The sequence below is a fragment of the Poecilia reticulata genome, linkage group LG8 (genome assembly GCF_000633615.1).
Source record: "Poecilia reticulata strain Guanapo linkage group LG8, Guppy_female_1.0+MT, whole genome shotgun sequence".
NCBI lineage: Eukaryota > Metazoa > Chordata > Actinopteri > Cyprinodontiformes > Poeciliidae > Poecilia > Poecilia reticulata.
In genome coordinates, this window is record NC_024338.1 from 25,236,257 (window position 1) to 25,254,907 (window position 18,651).

At 38.4% G+C, this 18,651-nt stretch overlaps 2 protein-coding genes and 1 non-coding gene across 4 annotated transcripts in view; 2 read left to right on the forward strand and 1 right to left on the reverse strand.

Moving 5' to 3' along the window:
* The window catches only part of LOC103469348 (plexin domain-containing protein 1-like), a 16,340-nt gene extending 11,243 nt beyond the window's left edge, over positions 1 to 5,097 (forward strand). For both annotated transcript variants that reach the window (XM_008416966.2, XM_008416965.2), the window contains 11 exons: positions 579 to 648; positions 736 to 858; positions 929 to 1,047; positions 1,128 to 1,227; positions 3,650 to 3,745; positions 3,837 to 3,918; positions 3,983 to 4,043; positions 4,174 to 4,291; positions 4,384 to 4,410; positions 4,488 to 4,645; positions 4,729 to 5,097. In XM_008416966.2, the coding sequence (XP_008415188.1) occupies positions 579 to 648; positions 736 to 858; positions 929 to 1,047; positions 1,128 to 1,227; positions 3,650 to 3,745; positions 3,837 to 3,918; positions 3,983 to 4,043; positions 4,174 to 4,291; positions 4,384 to 4,410; positions 4,488 to 4,645; positions 4,729 to 4,833 (1,059 nt within the window). In that variant the 3' untranslated portion in view covers positions 4,834 to 5,097. The remainder of the gene's footprint in view (positions 1 to 578; positions 649 to 735; positions 859 to 928; positions 1,048 to 1,127; positions 1,228 to 3,649; positions 3,746 to 3,836; positions 3,919 to 3,982; positions 4,044 to 4,173; positions 4,292 to 4,383; positions 4,411 to 4,487; positions 4,646 to 4,728) is intronic.
* On the reverse strand, positions 6 to 77 carry trnac-gca (transfer RNA cysteine (anticodon GCA)). Its single transcript has one exon. It is a non-coding gene; the product is annotated as a tRNA-Cys (tRNA).
* A 1,343-nt stretch (positions 5,098 to 6,440) lies between the features above and the next one.
* The window catches only part of lasp1 (LIM and SH3 protein 1), a gene marked incomplete at its 3' end in the record, with an annotated part of 37,986 nt that continues 25,775 nt past the window's right edge, over positions 6,441 to 18,651 (forward strand). The window contains exon 1 of the mRNA XM_017306144.1: positions 6,441 to 6,856. Within this exon, the coding sequence (XP_017161633.1) occupies positions 6,788 to 6,856 (69 nt within the window). The remainder of the gene's footprint in view (positions 6,857 to 18,651) is intronic.

The window sequence follows — 18,651 nt, forward strand, 5'->3', positions numbered from 1 at the left end:
TAATTAGGGGGCACCCAGATTTGAACTGGGGACCTCTTGATCTGCAGTCAAATGCTCTACCATTGAGCTATACCCCCACATTAAACTAGTTTTTGAGTGTCACACACAAAGACAACCAGATATTTACAAACATTTCTAGTTTTTATGTAAAGAACAAGAAATATTTCTTACAAAATCAGATAATTCTGCATACTGGTACTTGTTACACAAAGTTCTGTATTGGGAAATTTGCTGACAGATATTAATCAGGGGCCACCCAGATTTGAGTTGGGGACCTCTTGATCTGCAGTCAATTTATCTACCACTGAGCTATACCCCCACATATTTAAAGTGCTGACTTGTTGCATTTGCTGTTGCGTCATTGTTCTGTTCTGATGAATTCTGATTCACTTTGTCAAGAGTTGTTTTTTATTCAATTTTAATATGATTTTATGCCCCAATTTTTCAAACACATTAGTTAATCCTGCAGAGTTTCTGTAATATTTAAGTTTTAGAACTGAGATTGCTATAAAAGAATTTTGATTTTTTTTTTTGCAATTACTGACTGCTATATCAGTTTGTGTCTTTTCTGTTTGCAGAGAGTCGCCTTGTCTTTTGACTTCCCTTTTTACGGACATTTCTTGAGGCAGATTACCATTGCAACTGGAGGTACAACTCCAGTAACCTTTCCTCCTTTCCACGTATGCTCACAGTGGGATTTTTTAGACATATTGTCCCATCTGGTCTTTTTTTAAGGATTCATCTTCACTGGAGATATCATTCACCGCATGCTGACCACCACACAGTACATCGCCCCTCTGATGGCTAATTTTGACCCCAGCTACTCTAAAGACTCCACTGTTCAATACCTGGATAATGGTAAGACATCATCTCACATGTTGGCACCCAGATATCACCCAGATGTTTGAAAGTAACTTGTTTTCTTTAGGAGAGGTGTTCGTGGTCCAGTGGGAGAGGGTTCGACTTCCAGGCAAAGAGTCAGCTGGAGCCTTTACGTTTCAGACTGCTCTGTATAAAACAGGAAGAATTTCTTTCAGCTACAGAGACGTAAGATGGACTTTTCATCTGTGCTCCTAGATATTTCATCGTAATTCACCAGCTTTGATATTCTGTTTTCTGCTGAACAGATTCCTCTGACACTGGATGTGATCGGATCGGCCGAACATCCAGTGAAGGCCGGATTGTCAGATGCCTTCATGGTCATGTCATCCACGTCACAATCACCAGGTCAATAGCTGCATTTCGTCCACATAATTGCACAATTTTGATTCATTTTCGAATCATATTTCGAAAATGAATTCGCTTACTGGAAACATAGCAATTTCCAAAAATCTCTCATTTTTTGATAAAAGGTTTTGGCTGGATGACAACATAGTGTTTTTGGACCACATAGAAATTGGTTTATTTCCCAAAACCGCAATGGAAACACTTTTATTGTATCACACAAGTCATGTGATCAATAACTGGATGTTACTGCTTTTGGAAAAGATGAAGAAAGATGTCAACAGAAAGTAGTTGGAGGATGATGGTGCATCATGTTTTTTTAATGACTTATCGCGTGAACAAAATTGTTCACAAGATTTTAATTGTATTTCTTATTTAATGGGGACACCACAATTGCGAAATTGCGTTTTCCTTGACGTTAGCAAAATGCCAATAAAGTTTTGCAGGCATTTGTAATGGAAACACAGCTCCTGGCACAAAACACAAATAAGAAGACAACAGGAAGTAGCTGGAGGATCATGGCTGGCATGTTTTTTAGCGATTTATCACACGAACAAACTTAATCTCTGGTGATTTTAACTGGGTTCTTATTTAATGGAAACACAGCAACTGCGAAATTGTAATTTTTTGACATTAGCACAATATCAGCAGAGTTTTGCACAGATATAGTATAGTACCCTTCACACTTATTGGCTCCCCTGGTTAAAATGTGGTGGTGGTGAGAGGGAACTAAGTTTTGTTGCAGTTGCATTATTTTTATATCACCCTGATAATTGTTTCTTAAATAAATATGACAAATACATACATACATATATATAATTATAAATAGTAAAAATATAACAAATAAATAAAACTGTAGCTTTTTTTATGTACTTTTACTTTTTTAAGGTAATAAGTGTTGAAAACTGACCAAAATAGGAAATACAGGAAATCATGTCAATCAGTTAAGGTGGATGTGCTGTATGTTCAGTCTACAAGGAATAGCTATTTGCCTAAACTTGCCCACATCTACTTTGGAGGTTTAAAATAACTTGAACTATGACAGGAGCAACAACATTTAGCATTTTCATTTGCAAAGTTACGAGGATGATAAGGGAGGTAAAAAATAAAATTTAATTAAATAAAAATCAAACCTATCTTCAGGTAAGCAAGTTTCCATAACAACTGTTAGCTGCATGCCAGCTGGTGGTTTGGAGTATTTGCCAGGGAGGTTATTTTTTTCTATTCTTCCCTGAAAAATGTAAACATGTGGAGTAACAGTGTGTGCTCTATGGTCAGATGAGACTAAGATTGAGCTCTTGAGCAACAAACACTCCCAGGATCTGTGTTGAAATAGGATCAACATATAAACATCTCCTGCCTACGGTTAAGTCAGGTGGATGCTGAGAGTCTGTTGCTTGTCCACAAACACTGTGTTAAATATCACAAATTGTTTTTTTGCTGTTGTTGTTTAAATTCCAGGACATTTTGTACAACAAACTGCAGTTCTCTGCCAGGAAACTAAAAAGCACATTGATATGTGGTTTTGCAGCTGGATGTGAATTCAAAACATCAACCCAACCCAACTTTATTTATAGGCACTTTTATAATAGCAAGCAAGACACAAACACCATATAAAAGCATCCAACATACAACAACCAAACAATAGATGTTATATACGTGACAAATAAAGTGATCGCTCTCATGCTAGGTCAGATGACAATGAAAAAGATGGGTTTTCAGAAAACAACAATATATAAAAATATATATTTTTAAAACTTACAAAAAGAATCTTGTAGTGTAATCTTTGAAAAGATTACCTGAGCTACTATTTTCATCTGAAGAAATGCACTGCTCCTGACCAAAAGTAACCAATCAGAGGCAGGAGGACGTGTCTTAGCGCTGTCATGCACTCGCTGCTAAATGTGCTAATGGCGGACAAACTTGTCTTTTTAAATCTGCTTTTGCTTGAATTAGTTTTCTGTATTTGTTATTTTGTTTCTTGAAAGGTGATAAATAAAGTTTTATTACTTACTTGCTGCTAAACATTTCAGGAAAACTGTTTATCCGCCACCATCAGTGGCCATTCTAGCTAGAGTGAGCATTCATGATAGACTCTGCTATCAGAAAGAAGCTACTCCTTAGCAGAAAACAAGGTTGGATAGCGGAAGAGTGATTGGCAGCGCTAAGACCCTCCTCCTGGCTTTGATTGGTTGTTTTTAGTCAGCGCTGGGAAAAGTCGAAGGAACTCTATTTTTTCACAGATTATTTGTCTCAGACTATATTGTCATGACATAATGACAGTTTCAACAAATATGTAAAAAAATATATCTTTTTAGAAGTTACATACACCAGCTTAAAGGTTTATTTTTACCAATAGAAGTGAATGATGCTGTAATTAGTCATGAGACAATACTATGTTTATATTTTATTTCTCCTTTTCAAGATGGAGCTCATCAAACGATCTATGAGTACCATCGAGTTGAAATCGACATGACAAAGATTACCAATTCATCTGCTGTAGAGATCACACCACTCCCCAGTCAGTGAAATCTCTCATCCTTCACAAATGTTTCATATCTTAATATCAGCTTTAAAACAATGAAATCTCATTTCACTGTTTTTTTTTCCAGCTTGCCTCGTACATGACAGCTGTGAGCGCTGCCTCTCCTCCAACCAAACGTCTGGTTGCAGTTGGTGTAACGTTCTCCAGAGGTGAGCAGCTAAACAGCTCAGATAAAAATGTCACTCTTTGTTTGATTCAAACATCATGTTTCAGGTGTTCAGATGGAATGGACCGTCACAGGCAGGAATGGTTGGATTATTCTTGTTCGGAGGAGGTAGGACTGGGTTGCAGATGTTTGCTTTAATTTGACTGTGTTTTGCAGTGAAACAGAGTTTTATCGCTGTGTGTGTGTGTGTGTGTGTGTGTGTGTGTGTGTGTGTGTGTGTGTGTGTGTGTGTGAACAGAGCAAAGACGCAACTTGTGATGATTACTTCAAGGAGGATGGTTTCACAGCTTCTTCTGTTGCACCAAAAACAGAGGACACAACACCTTTAATTCCAGAACAAAGAGACTGTAAAAGAGGTAATCTTTCCCAGATGATTTTATTTGTTGAACATAATTACTTCAGAATTCTTGAGCAGAACTAAAAAGCTAAACACACTAATTTCTTCCAGATGATGAGATTTTCATTAAGGGCAGCGGTGAGTCACAAATAAAAGTTATTACTTACAAATCATTGTTTCGGATTTAAAAACGTGTATGTTTATTTTGGCTTCAGATGTGAAAACAGAGTCTTCAACCAAAAGTAAAGAATTGTCTCACACTGGCATCATAGCGGGGATAGCAGCCGCTCTGGTCTTACTCTTGGCTTTGATTCTTGTCGCCATTTGCATCCATTGCTATCCCACCGGCTTATCACCGCTCTACCTCACCCAGGTACGCCACAGATATAATAATTAAAAAAAAAAATCTAACATGCTTGTTGTGTTTATATCATATTTTCCATTAAATGTTGACAGAGACGCAAAAGCTACTGGCCATCCATGAAGTTCCAAAATCAGCGACCAGGTTACACAGAAGTTGAGGGAGAAAAATACAGCATCGTTGAAGCTGGACCATGTTGAAATGTGCAAATCTGTGCAACCATCTACGTTTTAAATTGAAGCACTGTGACTTCTCCCCCCCACCCCCCCCCAAAAAAAACGTATAATATTTTGGAACAATGTAGCTGAGCTTTACATGATATTTGGTGACAATTAGGCAGTATTTGCACGCTGATCAGTTTCACATGAAAGGTGTTCAAAAGTATGCATAACTATGTCTCATGAGTCTTATAAACTAAAGTGAGTGCTCTTTCATTGATCCAATAAAGAAATTGGAAAAAGGAAGTTTTCGTTTCTTGTGCTTTCAATTGAATTTCTTTTTACTTACACAAAAAATCCTGAGTATGTTGTACAGTGCAGTTTTGATTTATTTTTATGTTTTTGCAGATAAAAGTGAGAGAAGTGTGCTGTGCATTTGTAATTACCCTCATTTTATTCTGATTCCTCTATATAAAGTCCATTGAAACCAATTTAGAAGTCATTAAAACCAATAAAGAGAGTTCTCTTGTGTGTAATTTAATCTCCGGAGATGTTCTGTGAAGGTTAGTTAGGGTACAGTACTCCATGAAGACCGATGACGATGCTCGACGGGTCAGAAAAATGTTAGAAATTGTTTTCCAAATGATACACTGCAATAGCTGAATGAAATATGTTGTAATTTAAGATTGTGATCGAAAAGACCAGAGAAAAACAGTAAAAAAATGGATTTTGCTACATGTTTTCTAACCTTCTGTTGTGTTTTACTGTTTGATATAGTCCTACTAGAACTGTTTCACAATAAGATCATTTTATTATTATTTTTCTTCATCTTATTAAGTTGACTGGAAATGTCCAAAAAATAAACAGTGACTTCCTGTTTCCCTGAGGTCTAAATATTAAGTGACAGAGGTATGCTTCAAAATGGGAAAAACACAAGAACATAGCATTCAAATAAGGAAAAAGTGTTTTATCCTTCATGTGTCAAAAAATTGCTACAAGAATTTGTAGTAATATTTAAATATTGAAAACACATCAAATCATTACATCTTTATCTTACAACCATTTGAACACAATGGTAAGAAAGAGTCTAAAGCTCACTGTTAAAAGAAATTCAGCTTTGAATTACATCATATAGTCTCAGAGTCATTGAACTTACCTTTTAGCTTGCTAAAAGAAAAATATAGGTGCTGTTCTGCTGAATAAAGCGTTATAAACAGATCCAAACTCCTTCAATAGAGTCCAAAAACTAACCCTGCACGTTATGTTCATTTGATTTTCTACATTTTCCTGTGGTGTGATTATGACTGTCCAGTGCATAGAAAATAGATGAATGGATGATAAGGTTTGTTATATAGCGTTTGCCAGCAGGTGTCGCCCTGCGCAGTCGTTTCACCTGGACATGAAGTAGGACATGCAGTGAACGTGGCAGATGAGTAAAATGTGATTTAGGAGCATTGAATTGGTGGAGCCCCAAAATCTGCAAGATGACTGCATTAGTTTGCTATGCAAGAACAGATGGAGCATGGATAGGACAAACAGGAGGTGCACGGGGCTCGATCAGGCATCACTAAATACTGATTTGCAGCACTTTGACACATCTCTTACAGTATTTAGTGGATATTTTCAAATTATATATTTTCCCATTAAGTCATCTGACGAGTAATTACTCATTCAATGAAAATTTAGGTGGGAAAAAAAGCCCAAATTGTATTTTTTTCCCCCCGTCTATCCACGGACACGCGCATTGTAAGGAAGGAGAGGAGGGCGTCGGGGGCGTGCTTTCCGTGTCTGGTTAGTAGACTGACAGCCAGCTGTGCGGCTACAACAACAATCTCCTTTGCTACATACAACTAGATTCTGGTTTTGGTCAGCCGCCGGTCGCAACCGACTTCTGTAGCCGGTGTTTTAAAGCGAACACTCGACAGCACGCTGCCACTTTTGTCCCGTATCATCGCCGGGTTGTCTGCTAACTAGCTAGAAGAGCGTTTCCTCCAACATGAATCCGATGTGTGGCAGATGTAATCAAGTCGTTTACCCCACGGAAAAAGTGAACTGTCTGGACAAGGTAAGAGCTCAAAATATCTTTGTCTTTCTTCTTTTTTCTTTTGGAAGGTTAAGGAAACCGGGTTGAGTTGTTTTGAACCCTATCTGGGTTTGTTTCTGCCTCGCTAAAAGCGAAAGCGTTCACATATTTCGGTGAATGAACTGAACTGAAGAGCCCAACAGAGGAACAGGTATGTCGACGTTAGCAAGCTAGCAGCTAGCCAGCGTCTGGGAATGCGGTGGCACCACAACGTGGTCGAAAAGGGAAATAGTGCCCATCCTGGTTAATAATGTGCTCCTTTTATGTTGGTTTTGTGTATTCATTTGGATTAAGGTGTTTATTTGCCCGCAAGCGAGGCTTCGATGTGCTCCCGACAACCGAGCCTCGTCTGGGCCCAAAACGACAAAACACACCACTGCTTTCAAACAGGGCGTATTTATTTATTATTTAGTATTATGACTAATAAACTCATAAACCCCCTCATAAACCCCCTCAGGTGGAGGTATTTCCGTCAGGTTTCTGAACAATACAGCACTTTATCCACGACCGAGCACGTTTATTTCCGTGTCCTGAACTCCTCCCAGGTAGCGCGGATTGTCTCAATTTAACCGGCTAATCTCAAATCGGGGATTATTTGACGAGTTTACTCGTTCGGATTCACCCAAAACACACCGCTAATCTCAGATCAGGGGGTAATCTCATCAATTTTACCCACCGTGACTCTCGAGGTCAGTCATTGGCAGTCGTGGAACAGCTAAAGGAAGTGTTAATGGTGCAAGTCTTGTTCCTGTTTTCTCTCTTAACTCGTAGAAAAACATGGGTGCGCAAAAAAATGTGGAAATTCAAGTTTGTTAAAGAGTCCTGCAACTATTTAACTGTACAAGACGCTGAAATCACTCATGCTCAGTCCCCACTGTACTCATCTGGGTGGGGTCTCTTTGCTTTGAATATGAATTACAACATCTCTCTTACAGGGATTGGTGATTAGGACTTGAACTTTTTTAATCAAGATACGTTCTTGTATTGTGAAAATAGGGTCTTAAAAACATATCTCTTAAAATAAAATAAGCTACATCTGTTACATTTAGACATGCATCAGTCGGTTCTGATTGTTATTCCTTAAGTGATTAGACAATTATTAGCAAAACTAACAATCTCCAAAATTTTAGGTTTGCCACATGTGATGAAACAAGTGAGATTTAAAAAAATAAATAAAATGTTTTTATTGAATTCAAAACTATTCACAAAAGTTAAAGCATTTGCAGCACTTCTTGTTTTCTCCATTATGTGTTACAGTCTTAAAAGCAGAAATTGAATCAGTGGGTCAGACCTCAAGGAAAACTGTAATTTGTGGTCGGCCATTCAAAGCCTGATCAGCATAACTCAAGTTACATTTGGTGGAAGTATTCTGCTTAACAGGACATGATAATTACAGTGATGTTGATAATTTCTTGACAGAATGATGCAGCTTTTTTTTTTTTTTTTAAATGTGTTCATGGAACTGACGTTGGGTTTCGATGAGATCACCAGCTAGTTTCTTGGTCTCATCACCTGATTAATTATCAATTACTTACAAAATTTCCATTATCAGCCTTTCCACATTCTCTGCTTGAAAAAAAGGTATTTTTTTTCATGCTTAAATGTTTCAAATTAAACACATTTCAATATCAGAGAGCGGTAAGTTAAATAAATACAAAAAGCACATTTGAAATGATGAATAAAGCTCTGAAAACCAACGAGGTCCAATCTGAGTACTGTGCTTTTCCCCATTGTCTTGTTGTATCAACTCAAGATTAAGTTGTGTAGGTTCACCAACTGATAGCCAGACATTTTCCTTCCTGACTTTCTGGCAGAGGACAGAATCACTGGTTCCATTAATTATGAGAGTTGTCCTGATCCTAAAGAGCCCCAGCCCATCACACATCACACCACCACCAAGTTTGACTCTGAGTATGATGATCTTTTTCTGAAAGGTCGTTTAATTTACACTAGGTGCAGCCTTCCAAAAATACCTAATAAAGTCTCGTCACTCCACAGAATATTTTCCATAAAGTTTCAGATGATCAATGTGTTTATTGGTGGCTGTAAGACAGGCCTTTTTATAATTGAATCATGAACACTGATCTTAACTGAGACTTTTGGGAGTCTAGATGTCGGTTGTTCTGGATGAGTCTTCTTGTGGTTAAGTGGGATCCAAAAACCTTAGAAATGGATTTGTAGTCATGACTGATGGAAGTCTATGGGTGCGTTCACACTGCAGCCTGAAGTGACCCAATTCCGATTTTTTTGACGTAATGCGACCTGTATCCGATCTTTTCATGGCAGTGTGAACAGCCCAGGTTGGATTCTTTTTCCGAATGGGACCCATATCCGATACGTATCCGATTCAAATGCGACCATAACGTCCAGGCYGCATTCATYCGAACTGAACGTCACTGATTCTCAACAAATCTCACTATTCTGTGTCCTGATACGCGCAAGTGGGAAGAAAAACAACAACCATGACGGACTATATGAGGATTAAGTTGTTAATATGCTGCTGCGGCTGGACAACAGCTTCAAATATGTAAGCTAAGCTCCACCGTTAGCCTCCATGTTTACTTCCGCAAACTCTGAGCGCTTCTTCTTTTTATGGCGGTTGGCAGAACACTGAGAATGCTGACGCTATGGCGCCCTCTACTGCGCATGCGGGACACTTTCAGGTCTTTTGCCCGTTTACACTGCAGAACGCATACAGGTTGCATTTACTGGCAGTGTGAACGGCCCCGGCAAAAAAATTGCCAAAAAATCGGAATTGGGTCACTTCAGGCTGCAGTGTGAACACACCCTAAGTTTCTCATCTGTTAATGAATTTCTTTAGTTTTAGCGTTATTTCTAATTAAAGGATTTTCTGATTGTACATGTCTGCCAGTAATCATGTCAGGGTCTAGCTTGTGAAATGGGACTTATCTTTCTAAAAATATGTGGAAAAACATGATTCTTTTAAAAATAAAGGAGAATATTATTTCACAGAAGTTGGTTTGTATTACTTCTCCTATTAAAGGACACTACTATATATTTTTTCAGATATCTAGCACAATTAATCAAGAATCTGTAACTGTCAGTTGTTATAAAAAAGCTATATATATCAAATTTGACTTCATAATTTAACCCATTGAAATTGGTTCTCTCTTTAAAAATCCCATCTCTTCTGAAACTCCGCCTTCAGTAAGTTATCACAACATGGCTCCACTATTTAGCCGTTAATGTTTTTACCAACTTTGCACTGAGAAATAGCTTTTGTGAGTTCAGCTGACTTGCAGTTCCAACAGGTGTTTGCTAATTGCTGCTGGCTAGTCTGAAGGAGCTGATTCGGGGGAAGAGCTATGTCTCGAAGGCAGAGCTAGGTCCACCCAGGTGTTTTTCACAGCTGGATGGTTGCTACGGAGTATTTCTCAAACATGCTTGAATCAATGCAACACTCCAGGTGTTTTTGATGAGGAAATAACATAACAAAATTTAAAGCTCAAAAAAGTCTATTTTACATCATGGATAAAATCAAATTGGATATTAATATTTGTTCAGAGCCATTTAGGTGTGACTAGGCCTGTCACGATAACAAATTTTGCCGAGCGATTAATTGTCTAAATAATTATTGCAATAAACGATAATATCGTTTCAAGACATTTTGACACTGATTTAATGGAAATGACTAATAATGCATGCGATTTCCTGCCATAGATAGAAACACTTTATTTTCAAAAGAACACATAACACTGGAACTAATAAACTAAACAAAACGACCAAAAACAAAAATAAAATGGATTCTCAATCTCCGTTAACAAAAAACGTACTTGAATAAAAACTAAACAAAGTCAAAGTGGAAAGAAATACTGCATTCAACTAAAAGAGTGCAGATATGAAATCTGTATACTATATTGCCCTTCAGTAATCACTAGATTTAAATGGAGAAGATGAGCACATCCGACAACCTAATGCAATAGTTCATACTAGACGATTGTTTTGCCCCCATTTTCCCCATATGACAATCTTAGAACGTTGGCCGCTCATGATTTCGTAACCGATCATCCTGCAGTGTATGGTGTGTTACGGTGGATCGTCGTGGTCGCTCCGATCTAAATCAGGGATTTCCCCCGACTGGGAGCTTAACGCTGAATATGACAGGTAGCCAATCAGAAAGCGCGGATTCTCCTTCATGCTTTCTGAGGGGAAATTACGGAGGGGAATCCCAAACAGCTGACACGGTGCAACCCGAAGTCCAGCGGACATCGGAGATGATATGTGGAAACAACATTAATATTTATTCAACATTTTGTGCAAATAATATAGAAATGACAAGAAGAGGAGTTGGAGCCAAATTGCTCCCGCAGTTGATAAACCCAGTAGGTTTTCAGCTGTTCTTCGTTGATGTGGCATAAATAGGTTATAATGATTTTCATTCAGTCAGGACTTTATGCTGACTCTAGCCACATGCATCAGATTCTAGTAAAGCATTGATTAATGCCTGATATTAAAATTAGTTAACTGGACTTGTAGCCATTATTTTGTGCCCATGTGGCTGGACACCACACGGCACGACGAACCCGATCGAACCGTTATACCTGGGATTTCTGTCAGGTTTTGAAAATGGGCCGACAGGCCGCCAACAACTCGTCTAGTGTGCGCTGGACATTACACTAAGGAAGAGCACCGGAGCTGAGCCTTTTTTCATTCAGTGTCATCAACAGAAAGGGAAAAAAAAGACAGGAAGAGACGATAAAGCCGATAATTAAAATGAGGTCGATGGGTTTAATTTATCGTGCGATTAATTGAGTTATCGTTTATCGCGACAGGCCTTGGTGTGACAAATTAGAAACAGGAGAAATCTGTAAGGTGGCAACCATATTTTAGTCGACCAATTAAATATTTTGTGCAATGGATGCTTCAAATCTAGAGAAAATCAATCACTGTTGAGATCTGCTCATCTGTCAGGGTTGACAGATAAAAGAAGGTGGTGGACAAAACTCACAAAGCACTTTATCTAAAGTAACATCATCCCCAGACTGGATGCATCACTCTTCTGCAGAACGGACATGAATGGTATTTTCCCATTGTGCGTTCAACTGGAATCGATTTACCTCAGAAGCCCTCCATACCCGCAGCCATCCCATATTATAGGGCGGATCAGACATCTCCACAGAAGTAATGTTGGTTTGTTACAAAGCTTGGATTGATGGAAATCAAATTGCCACAAGTGCAGCCTGAATGCGCTGTGGAATCCGCCCCAAAGTAGAGTGCATTCCAGCAGACAGACACTCCCATGTTGCATGCTCCGCTGCAGGCCTGCAGTGCCATCTTTCTGCTCTGTGTCCAGCAAAGCAAGCTAGCTTTCCATATGTTGACGTTTTCTGTCAGACTCCCCACTTTTTTTACTTTTTCTCAAAACTGCACACATTTCCATCTTTGTTTTAAAGCAGTCAAGGCTGACCTGAGTATTTTCCATCCGCTCAGGTGTGCATGTGGAGTAGCTCAGTGTTCTTCCACTTGTGCTTTGGTTCCGACGACCATTTTCACCTTCTGTAGCAGGAGGTGAACAACCAGGCCTTTTGTCTGTGCTGGATTCCTCTGCTTACAGCAGGACTGGGCCCGGTAGTAGCAGCAGGTAAAGACAGGAAGTAAACTTTAGTCTGGGCTCTTCTTTACAACCGGTTCTCCATCTCATTTTGCTTTCATTTGGGGCTTAACATACCAGCTTGTTGCATAAAGTTATTAAGAACATATTAGGCTCATTTATCCAGAGCATGCCTGTCAGTTTTGTGGCTTTGTTTCACAAAAAGGCTTTGAAGTCCAGCCGCTGAGATGTGTAACAAAGAAATTGCTGTGTGAGCAAAGTGATGTCCCAGTTTTCTACTTTTAAATAGATTTTTTAAAAATAAAAACATTAGTGCAAAGCTTTCTTCCACTCTTAGTGTGTCTCCCGTTACTGCATATTGTCGTAGGTTTTGCTAAACAGGCCTGCAAGTTGCACAACTCTGCTCCAAATCTTTTGCACGTTTTATTAATAGTCTAATTTGATATATAGGCCATTGGGTGGTTACTCTCTTCTTGGACGGTTAACCTGCTGCTTTCAAAGGCCTATAAATAGTTTGTGAAACTGACTTGTGCTTTCCTTCCTCATGTGGATTTTCTCGCAACAGAGGTGTGCTGCTGTTTCTAGGCTTCTGGGTAGTTGTTGCAACAGTTGACAGATCTTATTTTCAGCACTGCTGATTGGCTCTTATGCAACCATTTATCACCTACTTTACAAGTTCAGATGGTCAACCAAAACCTCAGGTTAGCCAAGTTTGGATTTGAGTGTCTTTTTCTCTGCTTAAACTGAATTTTATTTTATTTTTATTTTTTACTCATTTTGATTGAGAGCTATTCAGTCTAGCACATAAACTAAACGATAATTTTGTCACCACACACAACAAATAAGCAAACAGCATTTTAAATATTTCTTATTTCTAAACCAACAACAAAATGCTGCACCTCGTTACCATTAAGCATGAATTTGACAGGAATACAAATAAATATAAAAATACATTTGATTTCCATTTGGGTCAGCTCACTCTTCAAAAGTATGAGAGATTAGGACCCCTGATCAAACTAAAATAACTAATTGACCTCCCATTGATCTTTGTTTTTTTTTAACAGTAGATAAAAGAAAAATACTTTATTAAAGTTGTTCTAAAAGATCATCAGATCATTTTGGGGAAATACAAAATTATCTGTGCCAGACAGCTCCATGTCAAGTAACATGACCAGCACCTGTTTCTGTTTTCGGTTGCATAAGGCTAAATGTTGCATAGCTAGACAGAAAAACATATTTTCTCACCAAGAGGTTTACTACAATAAGCACTGAGGATCCTTTTTTAAACTGTCGGCAGATCATCCACGTCGGCCTGTTATCTATGCTATTTTTATTACGATATCTACAGAAATCATCTTGTAACAGTGGCTTATGCAAAAATGCATTTTTGTAGAAGGAAATAATGTGTGGACACACTAAGTCCCCCTTTTATTTATATATATTTTTGTTCTTTTATATCCTGAAAGACCTCCAGAGAGCCTGGAATGCTACTATATAGTAAGCAATAAAATAGCTCAGGGCTTAATATAATACTCTGTCCTGTCTTCCATTTTATGGATAACCCATTTTTTAGGTTATTTAGCGTGTTTGTTTTGTTTGGTTGCTACTGCAGGATTTTCCGGTAAGATTTGAGCGTCTATTGTGCTGCTTCTGATCAATCACAGGAAACTGCAGTAAGGAAGGTTAAAGGTCAAAGCATATTCATCTTGTACAGTCTTTACTGTTTGAAAAACAATATATCCTACATCCCATTTATGTTTGCACGCATGCAAAATAAAAAAATCTCTTAAAAAAAAAWAWATATATATATATATATCACCTGACATATGCTTTAACTGCCAATGCTTCTAGACCTGAATCAGGCTTTCTCTAATGTTTTGTTCCTCGTCTTAGGAATGGCAGCCTATCTTTAGTCAGGTTATTTTGAGAGCTGAGTCACGTTGTCTAAATGCCACGAAGGTGAGGCGTCTTTAGCAACCACCAGTCACTTTCCTCTGATGTCTCCAACCACATCAGAATCACCCGAGCCATCGGCTTCACGATCAGGAAGAAGGAACCACTTTACATGTTGGGTTTTATTTACTGCACAGTTTATACCAGCGCAAATATGGTTTCAGATTGCAAAGAGACATTTACAGCCATGACAGGGTTGTTATGTGCTTGATTTACAGCATGACAAGGAAGATCTTTAATTATGTTCCTCTTTCATGTTTCTGCTGGGACATACTTTGGACATCTTGTCTGTTGTGTAAGGATGGAAAAATTACCGCACTTTTAAAATCTGGAAGGAAAAGTTAGGGAAGTAAATGTTCACTCATATCCAGCAAGTCTGAAAATCACTGTCTGTCTGCAGTTGAGCTACATGGGTTGAAACAAAAAAAAAAGTGGCATTGAGTTTTAATTAACTTGCATATGGTAATGAGTTGTTTTATTATCCTTTTTAGCACTATCCAGATGTGCGTGTCTTTAGGCGTACCAGCACCACACTGCCTGGTTCTCAAATTAAACTATATCTCACATGGCGACCCAGGAAGTGGTTAACACCAGAAGATGGGATGCACTTAATGCCTGAAACCTCACGCGTCACTCCATGATATTTTCAGTGCATGATAACTGCCTGACAATAGTAGCTTCTAGAATTTTAATAATTTATTTATACAGACTTTCATGTACTTGTTTGAAAAGGTTTCTTAAAAAACATGATTTTTATTTGATTTTTGACAAATAAAATGAAGTCCAAATCATCTCAGATTTCTCTTTCCTTTCTGTATGCATGTTGTTCTTTCCAGGGGGAAAGTTGCTCACACTTGTCTAATCTAAAATATAACACTTGGACTATCTGTTCTTTTCCAAAAGAGAGCAATTTTTTTTTTGGCATGCAAGACACTCGTATCTCTCAAAATATGGCCCTTCTGGCTGTATTTATGGCCACTGGGATATAATCCTAAGATGTTTTAAAGATGATTAAAAGGCCATATTAGTTTGCACAAAACATTATGTCCTAAACAGTAGAATGATTTGTTTGTACAGTGAGAACATTCATAAATTTATTTTTAAATTATACTGTGAAATAGATGCTTTTGAATCCAGTTTTAAGTTAGGTGTTCACTAACCAGCTCTTAGTGTTATTTTATTATTTTTACTGGTTTATCTGAGATTCTTCCTCCTAAATTACTTGACTTGACCAATGCTGAGTGAACATTTTCTCTTGTTTGGAGGCTACGACCCTCATTGACACACACGCATCTCTCACATTGAGACATTTAACCCACATCCAGCCCTGCACACATGTATTGCGTGTTTTACGTGCATGCGCATTTGCCCTTGAGCTGCAGGCAGACAGAGATGTCAGTCTTTTTGAGTATTTCATTTCTAGGGCTCCATCTCTGCAGTGTCCTCATTTTTCCAGCTGACTGTCAGATCCTGCCTTGGCACTACAGAGCAAGGTTTTCCGGGAACCAGACAAGGCTAACAGCTGGACGGCCCCTCTGACACACATTTATTTCCACAGCTTTGTTTGTCCCCTCTTGTGTAACTCTCACAATGAGCACATCATTAACAGACAATGCAGAGTGTCTGGGGAGTGGTTGGAATTAGCGCATGGAGTTAAAATACGTCTTGGATGTTTCAGTGGGAAGCACTTTGGATTATATTGTATCGACGTGCAGGTTCAGTATGAACCCAAACAGGTAAGCATATCTCAATTAAAAATCACCAAGGAAGGCTGTGATGTTTTTCATAAATGAGCTTTAAAACAACATTTATCATATCAAATTAGTGAAAACAAATTATTTGTGAGGGACCTTGATCCAAAACCATCCCAGCATGCTTTTCTTGCAAAACTACAAAGTCAAGTCAAATCAAGTTTATTTGTATATCATATTTCAGCAACCAGGCAGTTTAAGGTGCTTTACATCATAAAAAATACAAAGTCATAGCATACACAGTCAACGGTTGAAGCATTACAAAACACCTGTAAGCATCACATCCAACCCTTAAAATGAGTATATCACTCCACCCTTCATAAGACACTGGGCTGTGGCTAACTCGCATAGCAGCTCAGGGGATTAATATGTTTAGTGTTTTATGAGAATTGTTCCTAAATCCAGGTTCAGACTACATGATCAGCCGTGTCAGACCAGATCTATTGTTGTACATGATACGTGAGAAAATGAGTTGTGATCTAGAGTCTGTGGTCATTCAGTGTGACAAGATGCTCTGACTGCCATTTTAGCGCTCTAACTAAAGATAACATACAACAATTATCGGTGACTCCTTCCCGTGTTGTCCAGTCATGAGTACTTTGATATTCCCTCTGCATCTTCTCTCTTTTCTGTGTCTAACAGGGTTTCTATTCATGTGTATGTGATGTAGTTAAGGTATTCTCCAGCTACTCTGTGAAGCTTGACCTCTATAGAAATGTGGGTTATAAATTCAGATTGAAATTTGTTGTAAAAGTTAGAAACACTCTGAAAATTTGGGTCTGGAAAAGCTTTAACACCTTCAACCTGCTGTTCAATGATTCCTGGACTTGTATCTTATATTTCTGATTTGATTCTGCTGAACCAACTATTACTGCAAAATGGCATCTTACTGTGTGACAGAAGCTTGTCTAAGGATTTTATTTTATTGAGCTCACACAGTCTGACATGTTGAAGCCTGTACGGTTTCTGACGTTTCAGCATGGCAATGTAACATTTCTGCATTACCATGATTCAGGTAATGCAGAATATCTTCCCAGCTGCTTTGAATTGTAACCAAACTAGGAAAAACGATGTGAGCAGGCTCTGTGATTAAACCTCAGCTATTAGTCAGAGCTTCCTGCTTAAAGCTGCATGATGTAACTTTTTTGAAGAATGTTTTTTTTACATATCTGTCATTGTTGTGGCAGTATAATGTTACAGATAATATGTGGAAACATCCTCTCTAAGCTGCTATTGCTGTCTGATACTCCCAGTAAAAATAACCAGAGCCAGAAGGAAGATCTTAGCACTGTCAATCATCCTCATGTACTCGCTGCTAAATGTGCTAATGTAATCCAACGTTAAAGGAAACGGTGTATCCGCCATCATCAGTGGCCATTCTAACTAGCCTGAGCATCCACAACATGATCTGTTAGCTGCAGCGTTGCGGGCGGGAAAGGTAAGGGGATGAGACAGAGGGTGATTGACAGCGCTAACACCCACGTCCTGGCTGTGATTGGCTGTTGCTTTATTTTCACAGATTATCTCTCATACCATACTGTCATGACATAGTGAGAGTTTCAGCATATCTGTAAAGTAATATATATTTTTACATTTGTATACTGCAGCATTAACTGCTCAGTGCATGCCTGCAACCTTACAGGTCAAAAGGTAAAGGCCGATCCTTGCATTCTGAAAAGAGACACTTATTTTAGTGGAGTACCACATACTTCAATTGAGAAATTGCACATTTCCACCCTCTTCCAGGCCGCGTCTTGCATGTCGAGACCTCCAGTTGGTAGTACAGTGTTTTAGGAGTGCATTGTGGGAACGTCGTGGGGACTGTTGCCAACCCTACAATGTCTCCGCGACGATCAAATCACACCAGCTGTTCTGTTGTTGGCTGCAAAAGCAGACATCATTTGTATTTATTTTTCTGAGGAACGTTGGCATGAATCAGCATAGTAACAGTAAAAAGGTGGCACAGAGCTTTCAATAAGCGAGACTCTGAGAAGAATAACTTGGACATATCTGGAGTAGTGTGAGATTTTAGTTGATGATCAAATTTATGTTGCACGGTTTTATGAACAAGAATGGTAATTATAATATCATTATGATGGCACCAGCCTTTATTTGGATACAAACATGTTTGTTTTTTGCAGTCATTTACTTAAGTCCTTAAAATGGCTGTACATTTCAGATGTAGCAGAACCAAACATAATCTAATGACAGATTAATTAAAGCAAAATATGTTTTATATATTCCAGTCACTTCTTGTATCAGTTGTTTTTGGATCACTGAGGTGGTTGAGTGGATTTGTCATCTTCAGAAGCAAATGTTGACCAAACTGGATCCAAAGTGTTTTATTCACACAAATAAACCAACTATGTTTTTGTATTTTTATTTGTTGCATTCGCAACTTTTTTCAGGTACAAAACTGGAAGCACTAGAACCGCGAAACATTTCATACAGACCTCTCCTTTTGGTGCCATCTATACAGACACCAACATGTCAACCTTACA